Here is a 10,506-nt window from a genome sequence, read left to right as displayed (position 1 = left end):
TTACTGATTACCGTAATGTCGCGTGCATTAGCCGGGGCTTATATGCCTATAAGCCGGTGATGGAGTCAGGCTTGTACACAAGACAGGCTTATACACGAGACAGGCTTATATGACAAGCACCACTCAATGACCAGGCTTGTATGCGCAAACTGCTGACTTTTGGACGTCAAAACCAACATTTTCCAACGGGATTTTTTTTCTTTTTTTTCGCAAGTGTACGGTACCATGCAAACATGAACATGTAAAAGGCGCGCTCACCAGTCTTGCGTAGTAGCCCGGCTTACGCACGCGACACGTGGCGAGTCTCGTGTACTGGCCCGGCTTATGCATGCGACAGGCTTGTACGCGAAAAGCTGTTGCAGATTTCATGCTTCTACACGAGACAGGCTTATGCACAAATCCGGCTTATGCACGCGACATTACGGTATAGTGATCAAGGAGGCGCTACTGCCAATGGTCGTACAGTGCGTATCCGTTATAGCGTGGTCGTGTAAAAGAGTATACTGCCTACAAGAATGACCTCTCATGTTTTCATAATCATAACATGGATTTCAAGTGGATATTTATTCTTACAAGCAATTTTATCGTACAGTAGAATATATCGGTCCTAAGAATGGACTTTGTGTAGCAAAATATACCAGATTAGTACAAAGTATATTGCCTGTAGTAATAATATCCGTCCAATTCAGTTCCGATCTGACTCGCGTTGGGTCGTAGTGCTGCAGGTTCAACTGTTGTGGTCATGTAACTCATGTTGCATAGCCACATGGTAAGCCTATGCGACTATGACCAGCCGCAAGCACCGTAACACTACATTGCATGTACGATGATCTTCCTGTCTCTGCGCACATGCACATGATATGTCACACTTGATTTATCGTGTGTAAGGAATATCGGAAATAAGAATAGAAAGTCGTTTTTTAAACACCCACCCTATAACCGATACCTACTGTATATCCATCTGACTTTGCGATAAAGCAGTGCTGCTGGCTTTTGAAAACTCAATTTTGGCAAAATTATGTCCGTAAACTCCACTTTTAACTCAAAACATTGTTTTGGGATCTGCTTTTTTTCTGTACACGTTGCCTTGGTATACTTGTTCTTATAAACCGGGCCGATTTTCTAACACAGGTGGGTGGGTAAAACTCCCCCCCCCCCCCCCCACACACCCACACCCACCCACACACACACACGTCTCTCTCTCTCTCTCTCTCTCTCTCTCTCTCTCTCTCTCTCTCTCTCTCTCTCTCTCTCTCCTCTCTCTCTCTCTCTCTCTCTCTCTCTCTCTCTCTCTCTCTCTCTCTCCCTCTCTCTCTCTCTCTCTCTCTCTCTCTCTCTCTCTCTCCCCCCCGTGTCCTTTGACTTTTTCATCCCGAAATGTGGCAAGAATGAACTGTGTGGGTAACACTATGCAGGATGTAGACAGCGGCGGATCCAGAGTTCACCTGAGGGGAGGGCGCGGGTAATATTCATGACAGGGGAACCTATGCGGTACCTGTATTTTGTACACATTACGACATAGTGGCTATTTTACGTCATAGGCTTATCGGTTATGTAGAATTACTATTTTAGCACATGCACTCACTCCCACTTTTTCAACCACTTCATTGAGGACTCTGGCTGTAGTAGAACATAGCCATACTACATTGAATTGTGTAAAGATAGTGCTTCAAAGCTCGAGACATGCTGAGATCGAGAACAATGGCAAAATAATAAAATATACGATTACTTGGATGGCCATGTCCAGCAGTAAGAATGGATGATGAGGTATTCACCTCGGGTTGATCCTTGTCGATGCAATGTAGGAAACGGGACGCACGGCGCAAAAACGCCTTCCTCGCCAGCCTTTCCGGAATAGGCAAGCCACTCAAACCTCTTCATTAGCAGCGAGCGAGTGGAAGTACCGGTCTTTCGGCGGCTGTCGGGATAATCCCTAGATGGCAACACCGTCTGCTTATCAGGCTTCCGGTTCCCAAGTATGTTGCGCTTTTCTGCATTGCTGAGAGTTGCACCGCCAATAGCTGCATCAACAGCATCCGAGTAACTTCGCTGCGTAGCAGTGCCACTAGCCACATTCGTGACATTCACAAAGTTGTCATTTCATTCTTCTTGCAGGAGATCCCCTCGACAGGCCCAAAGCCTTTGGGAAATCCTTTAAAAAATATAATAAAATACAAAGTATAACGTCGTCATCTGCGATAGTTTCAACAGGTAAACGCTCCTGACTCGCATCACTACTACTGACAGTCCCCCCATCGTCGTTAGAATTTTCTTCGGATTCCATTTGGGGAAGATCAGAGTCTGAGCAGACCTCGATCTCAGGATCTTCGCGGTGGTCCGAATTCTCCTCCAAAGACGGATCGCTCAACTGAGCAGCTGACGAAGCGCAAGTTCGCTTCGCGAAAAATCCGTGGAGAGTTTGTTGGCTCCCTAGCCGCTTGGGCGGGCGGTGCGCCATCCCCTTCACCGACTTAGCTATACAAGTTCGTGAACTGAACACTAATTTCAAAACTAAAAGTCAACCAAAGTCTAAGAGAACAACTACTCCGTGTTCAGAAGAACTTTCTTACCTGACACTAGAATATACTTGTCACAGCATGTGCAAACACTTGCGCAACTGCCCATGTGCATGCACTAAAAAAATCGAACTGTTTGAGGGGAGGGCGCGCGCCCACCGCGCCCTCCCCTAGATCCGCCACTGGTAGATGTGTTTTTTTTTGTCTTTTTGTCTCTTCAGCTAGTTAACGGCAGGCCCATGCTTATAGCTGATGATTTAGCTGTAGCACCGGACGGAGTAGTGTACTTCAGCGACGCTTCAACCAAGTTCACATTGCTAGAGGCGTACTACGATCATGTGGAAGCGGGTGCCAACGGACGCGTCATACGCTATGATCCGAAAACAGGTATGATAGAGAGAGAGAGAGAGAGAGAGAGAGAGAGAGAGAGAGAGAGAGAGAGAGAGAGAGAGAGAGAGAGAGAGAGAGAGAGAGAGAGAGAGAGAGAGAGAGAGAGAGAGAGAGATGTGTGTGTGTGTGGGGGGGGGGGGGGGGGGTACCCATCCGCAGCCCGCAGAGACCAGAGCTCCATGTGTACACATACATGTACGGCATATCATCACTTAGCGTCCGTGTATGTATGTGTCCGCTGTGTGTGTGTGTCTGTCTGTGTCTGTGTCTGTGTATGTCTGTGTGTGTCTGTGTGTGTCTTCTGTACCCAGGTGAAACCAGTGTATTCACTGACAACTTACATTTCCCTAACGGAGTGGAGCTGAGTTTTGACCAGTCCAGCATCCTTGTAGCCGAAACTAACATCTATCGAATTATTCGGTAAGCTATGGATTAAACCTCACCGTGATGTCAGCCATTCTTTCTACCCCAAACACCTCTCTGCAGATAGAATATGAAGGAGAAGAAACAGAAAGAGAGGGAGAGAGAGACAAAGAGAGAGAGAGAGAGAGAGAGAGAGAGAGAGAGAGAGAGAGTGAGATAGAAAAAGTGTGAGAGAGATAATGAGAGAGACAGAGACAGACAGACAGACAGACGGAAGCGACGGAGATAGACAGACAGAGACACAGAGACAGACAGAAAGAGACAGAGAACTAATGGTAGAGGCCCTGTACCAATGAGGAAGACCTAGGCTAGCAACCAAACCATTGTGTGCTATGCAGAAACCAGGAAGGGACAGGTTACAAATCTGAGTTGGGCTCCAACTGCTTACTCTGGACTTAACCATCGGAATCAGTCAGATTGATTTTCCTCACCCGTGCGCACACCGCTGTGCTGCACCCAGAAATCATGGTATCAGGTACTGTACCGACTCAGGAAAAAGGCTACAAACACGAAATTCACTATCTACTATCTGACGGTATATTACCTGGTTACCTTGGTGAACTGTCTCGTCACCTTGGTGTACTGTCTCGTCACCTTGGTGTACTGTCTCGTCACCTTGGTGTACTGTCTCGTCACCTTGGTGTACTGTCTTTTTACTATGGTAGACTGTTGGTCACAACTCGTAACATTTTGGCCCTTTATCCTTTGCATGAATATTATTGGCTCGCCAATCATTTGCGCCTTGATCCTTCAAGGGTGGTGGCGTTCCTACGGATGCGGAGAACTCGGCCTCTAGCCGAGTCTGACATGAACCGTGAAATATTTTTTCTTATTGGCTCACCATCCGAATTTAAACACAACATTCCTTCTGTTTTTTGCTCCTTGTGCAGTGTATTTCTCTATGGTGACCGTGCCGGGCAGTGGGAGATCTTCGCTGACAATCTGCCCGCACATCCGGACAACATCCGCCGTCACCCAGACCATGGCTACCTGGTGGGGCTGTCCGGAATTCGAACTTGGGACTTGACCGTGCTGGAGCACTACCCGTTTCTTAGACGTCTGCTTATCAACGTGAGTAACCTACGGGAATGTGTTACCATGGAGTTGTTCACAGGTTGGAGGGAAAGATGCAAACGGGAAAAGTCTGAAGAAAAAAGTTGTTGAGTCCACAAAACTCTAACCCCTGAGCTATTGTGTAGTTGTCATCCCAGCAGGAGTTGTTTGGGGCAATTACTTGCTCAGGGTACATTGCTTGTTAGGCAGTGAACTAGCTAGGTTTGTCTTATGAAAAGCAGGGCCGGCGCCACTGGTACGGCCGGTACGGCATGGCCGTACCAACTTCCCAAAAAGTCGGTCCGCGTGGAACGTCCAAAACCGGGGAGAAAAAGTTTCGATGTATGATTTTGTACAGGGAGTCGCCCAGAGTGCAGGATTTGCCGTCTAAATTCCAAAAACATTCTGCAGGGAGGACCCCCAGACCCCCCTTAAAGATGGCCCTTGGGCCGCACCGCTCTGCGGAAGCCGCCTCCGGCCCTGAAAAGCCGTGGCCAAAGAAATTCAACCCACGTGCCGAAAGCAGAGCCAAAAGCTTATGCGGGCCCTGCAGCCATCAGATGGTTTTTTTGGACCGGGTATGATGTAAATAAAATGGAAACGCAGTGCTCCCTTTGATTGGTGGGTCTGGTATCTTTGATTGGTGGGTCTGGTATCTTTGATTGATGGGTCTGGTATCTTTGATTGGTGGGTCTGGTATCTTTGATTGGTGGGTCTGGTATCTTTGATTGGTGGGTCTGGTATCTTTGATTGATGGGTCTGGTATCTTTGATTGGTGGGTCTGGTATCTTTGATTGGTGGGTCTGGTATCTTTGATTGGTGGGTCTGGTATCTTTGATTGATGGGTCTGGTATCTTTGATTGGTGGGGCTGGTATCTTTGATTGGTGGGTCTGGTATCTTTGATTGGTGGGTCTGGTATCTTTGATTGGTGGGTCTGGTATCTTTGGCCAGGACTATAGCATTATTGTAGGGTTCTAGAATGATGACATGAGAAGCGATCAAGTAGTGCCGGACGTCTGGGCCAAATTTGGTCCACTCTGCCCGTAGCTATGTGCAGTGTGCCGTGCCTTGGCCACACATGGCTAACACATTGTGATGTTTTCCATACCAGGAGTGGTCCCCTGACCTGGATGGCCCAAGCCAGTCACTACCTGCAGATGTGTCACTATCCTGGAAAGGACAATCACCCAAACATGTATGGATATCCTTACAGTGACTGCATTGAAGTGGATCCGAAAGTCAGGCGCTGCCATGGCTGCGGGATGGCTGTGACCTGGTATCTTCAAAACCCTATTGCACATGCATGCTATTGGTTTTAAAATCAATTTTGTTTGCAACGAATTGGGTGCAAAGGTTAAAACTGCAGTCGAACTCTTGCAAATTTGACGTATACTTAGTATGTCTTCAGATCTTTTAAAAGTCGCTTGAAAGTGATAACCGTTGCGTGCGTACTGCGTGCGTATTGTGCGCGTGTGTGTCCCTGTGTGTGTGTGTGTGTGTGTGTGTGTGTGTGTGTGTGTGTGTGTGTGTGTGTGTGCGTGTGCGCGCGTGCATGTGTGTGTGTGTGCATGTGCGCATGCACGTGTGTGTGTGTCCCTGTGTGTGCATGATTGTGTGTGTACATGCCCTCGTTTCACCGTGTTTACCAACCCTGCCTGTAGACGGTGGACATTGACGAGATAGCCGGCAAGTCGAGCAAGTACAGCTTGTGTCTGCACATCAGCGACAGCGGGGACATCCTGCGTAGCTGGCACGACGCTGAGCCACGCGTCTACGGTAGCCTGACGCAGTGTAGTATACGCAATGACGGGTATATGTATCTCGGATCGTTCAGAAACCGCGGTGTCGGCAAAGTGAAGCTGACCAAGACACTGTCCCAGGGAGGGTAATGCCGGAGTCACCATTCCATGTTTTATAAATTTTTGATTGGTAAATGTATTATCATTATTATACGCTTGTTCGCGTTGACATCACCAAGCAACCTTGACTAGTCTTCGCATAAGCCAAATGAACAAAAGAAATGAGGAACAAGCGAGGCCAATGAGGTGAACACACGCGTGCAACTGCAGAATAGGCAAAAGGAATATACATCGGTAAAAGAGTTCGATATGTTGTTGCACAGTGAATGCGGAGAAAGAGAGCGGTCTGCTCTGAAACCTCTTCCTATGGATGAAGCTGCAGGAAGCCTCACCGCTGCTACTAAATTCCATGTTTTGACACACAATTTCACTATCCCATGCCATGGAGAGTAGTGGGCCACTACCCCCGGCCCATGGGAGGGTAATGAGTCTACTAATGAATGACTCACTGTTTCATATCAAGATACCATCCCAGGGAGGCAAACTAGTCGCCGTGCCATACCAGGGGCGTTGTACACGCTACGATCTTGACCGTGCAAGTACCGCTATTTGCTCCATGTACCCCATGAATCAATAAATTCATGCCCTGATCTGGGCTCTAACATTTTCAGAGTATTCAGCAGAGACCCCCGCTCCGCAGCCTCGAGTATACGTCAGATGGCTGACCGTAGCACTCTGAAATACCTTCCGATACCCCGGGTACCCCTGCATACCAAACCACTAGCCCAGGGAGGGTCACGGTAGATCACAATTCCATTGACACGCTTACTTAACTACTGTTGCAGCTTGTCGTAGGTGTTGAACACTGTGACGTGTGTTGGTCAAGGTTACTTTGTAAACTCATTATTTGTATCATTATCTCATGGCACATGTCATGATGACGGCCAGTAAAACTGAGACAAGGGTGAAAGCCAACCACAGCAGTGAAACAGATAAAAGAATACAAATAAAAGGCATTACATCACAGTACTGGCAGGAGAGCGACTGCGCCACACTTACCACTGTTCTACTTGCATAGTGATCATGGTGATGACCTTGTTTAGTGCCTAGTGTTGCTCCGCTTTGCTATCTGTGGTACCAGCTTTTGTGCGGGATTCACAGAAGCTTTTTTGCGATGTGACTGCCGCGAAACCGGGAAATCCCCTAACCGCAGCCATCTCGCACCCACACAACTGCCGCAACTGGGCCACCGCAGAAGTTGAGCTTGGCTCAACATTTGCGATGCGACAAGCGATTTGGCGTACGATTTTGACCTTTTCTACAGCAAAGTTGTACGAAGGTTCAAGAGTTGCCTATAAATCTGTACAAGTTGTACCAAACCTCGCGAATACCATAGTGACGTACCCACCTGCATTGAACTTCGAACCGAATCCGCAAGACGTTATCGCATCGCCGACTTCTTCTGTGAATGGTATTTCGCGAGTTCGCATCGCACGCATCCGTCGCAGATCACGTCGCATCGCAAAAAAAGCTTCTGTGCATCCCGCTTTACTACTATCGGTGACATTTCTCTCTTTTTTCAAGTTTTTTGTTTGTTTGTTGTGGATTGAGTATGTATTCTTTTGTGCAGTTCGACTTTTAGTCCTTTTTACATGTACATGTACACTCCTATCTCTCTTATGTGCACCTCGAAGTCACATGCACCTTGGTCTACTGGCTGAGCACGCTGTGGGTGATACGAGTTGTAGTGGAAAGATTACTACAGTAAAAACCTGGTACTAAAGACCACCGTGACTAGCGACCAGCCTGGTACTAAAGACCACCGTGACTAGCGACCAGCCTGTTACTGCAGATCACTTCGCCAGGCACCGACGCCGGTCTCACATTCATGTATGGTTGTGCGGTGCAAACCTCTAACTAACGACCACCTGCCACAAAAGACCGCTTTCTCTGGCCCCAAGGGGTGGTCTTTAGTCACAGGTTTACTGTGCTCTTTTGCCGATTCTTGTGGTTCCTTTTATTCCATGGCTGGTAGCCCTCATTCATTATACTGGTTGACACCGGCATGTCATCCATGAATTGAGAATAACAAATAAATAATAAAACACCGTGACGTCATATGCCCGATCGGCCTCTGGCCTTTCGTCATCAAAACGTACTTGATTCAGAGTTCGGGACGTTTTCATATTTAGTTTTTTTGTTTGGCTCTATTTAGAGTGGTGTTCCAAAACAGGCCTAAACCTAATGACAATGGTCCCACTGAAGTTGGTTGGTTGGATTTATTTAAAGTCGTACAACAAACAGGCATATTTTCGAAGTTATGGTCAGTGGCCCGTCCAGGAGTCTGGACCGCCCGGATAAGAGTACACCATACTTTTCTAGACTGGTAAATTGGTAAACTGGTAAATTGGTAAACTGGTAAATTGGTAAACTGGTAAATTGGTAGAATGAAATTGAAGACACCACTGCAGCTGTACTTATGGTTGATAAATATGGTGGTAAAGACAGATATACATATATTATATCTGTCTTCGCAGATTGAGTATTTTCGCTCCTGCTCTTGTAGTAGTTGAGCACTCTCATGTGGGGTAGTGCCTTTGCTGTTTGCATTACGCAGAGCTCACTGACTTGTCAGTTTGAGCACTCTGGCAAGGTACGTTCGGGCCTGATTGGAAATTTTTATTTCCATTGCTATCAGGTTCGGCCTCATTTCCTCTGTGCTGCGCTGATGAGTTCACAAAGAACGAAACAGCATGCTGTCCGCAGATTGAGTATAATAATTATTATAATTATCTGTCTTTATAGATATTACATATCTGTCTTAACCACCATAATTTATCAACCATAAGTACAGCTGCAGTGGTGTCTTCAATTTCATTCTCCCGAGTCAAGCTCCGTATGAAGACATCCAAGAAGAAGATTGCCTGATGAGTCCAGCGGGGACGAAACGTAGATCTACGTCGCAATCGAGCTATGTCGTTGCTGTGTCATCATCTATGTGCCATGCGCTACTTGATGTACCAGCCTGCTATGCCGGATACCGCCAGCCATGCATCGACCAGGCGCCAGCGCGAACTGATGGTGGTGGTGGTGAAAAGGAGAGCTCTGTGCCAGAACTTTGCAGCCTAGAGAGCGTGTGTGGGCAGGCGTGTGTTTACCGCCATATTGCCAGGTGTGTCTTTACCACCATATTTATCAACCATGGTAAATTGGTAAATTGGTAATACATGTACATGTACAGTGTTTTGAATTTTGACTGCAGAGCAAGATTGAAGAATCTTGTGCCAGTTGTGGAACACTTGGGAAAAGCACATTCATTGGGAGGAAGGGAGGGAGGGAGGGAGAGAGAGAGAGAAAAAAAGATTGGGGTACGATTTGGGGAGGACAAAAGTGAAAACATGGAATGGTGGTCGCCACAGTCACAGATAGTACAGTGCTGTCAACTGAAATCCGACCCCCTTGCCGGCGCGCCGCACTGCGCAATGGGGTCGGATTTCAGTTGCTGGTGAGGCTACAGTCTACAGGCACCCCACTGACCAGTATCGCCATGCTGGTAATTAAAACGCACCACATGACTGTAGCCCTTCACCTGTCTTACACAAGCCGGTAGATCCGAGAATTCTGATCAACTAACGCATTACACGTACAGTGAGTATCGTTTATAAAGTGACCGGGTGTAACGATATACCGGCTATAATGATCGAACTCGCCAAAATCAAAATCAAATCACAAAAAAATACAGCTATAATATCACTATACACACTATTATCGGCTATACCGATATATCGCTTATTGTGATGGGCTTCAGGAAGCAAACCATATCAAATGCACAGGAAAATATCGTATATACTGATCAAGAGTGATGATCACAAAACAATTGTTCTTCAAATTTAGTTTATTTCTTCCAAAACTGATCCAGTGTTGCCTGGATGCATCTGGCAGCAGACGTGATTGAGAGAAAATTCTTCCCTGTATGCTGTAAGCAGCCACATGTACACGTGGCTGCTTTTCATGCTTTTTCCAGCGTGTACGCATCATTTCATGCACTGTCATGTGCCATGTGTCAGTCATACATGCAAATCGGATATAGTGATGCACCGGATATAGTGATAAATTATCGAAAATCAAAGGGGCACGTTATATCCACTATTTACTGTACATGTATGATCTATCCGACTATCCGCATTCCGCAGCTGGTGAGATGACGTGTTCTTGGTGTCGACCACCACGATGCTCCGGTCCGGTCTGGGAGATCCGGACTCCAGCTATTACGAACGCACCGTGGCCTGAGTATCCGGGGCAAGTCCCTATGAATCCTCTATAA

The 10,506-nt window shown here is 47.1% G+C and overlaps 1 protein-coding gene across 1 annotated transcript in view; it reads left to right on the top strand.

Moving 5' to 3' along the window:
• Nucleotides 1-7,879, top strand: part of LOC135824583 (adipocyte plasma membrane-associated protein-like) — a 13,277-nt gene extending 5,398 nt beyond the window's left edge. Inside the window, exons 6-9 of the mRNA XM_065337317.1 lie at nt 2,738-2,903; nt 3,218-3,326; nt 4,220-4,400; nt 6,045-7,879. Coding sequence (XP_065193389.1) covers nt 2,738-2,903; nt 3,218-3,326; nt 4,220-4,400; nt 6,045-6,272 — 684 coding nt within the window. The 3' untranslated portion in view covers nt 6,273-7,879. The remainder of the gene's footprint in view (nt 1-2,737; nt 2,904-3,217; nt 3,327-4,219; nt 4,401-6,044) is intronic.
• The last annotated feature ends 2,627 nt before the right edge of the window (nt 7,880-10,506 follow it).

The sequence above is a fragment of the Sycon ciliatum genome, chromosome 9, assembly GCF_964019385.1.
Source record: "Sycon ciliatum chromosome 9, ocSycCili1.1, whole genome shotgun sequence".
Lineage (NCBI taxonomy): Eukaryota > Metazoa > Porifera > Calcarea > Leucosolenida > Sycettidae > Sycon > Sycon ciliatum.
This window is presented reverse-complemented; position numbering and strand designations above follow the sequence as displayed.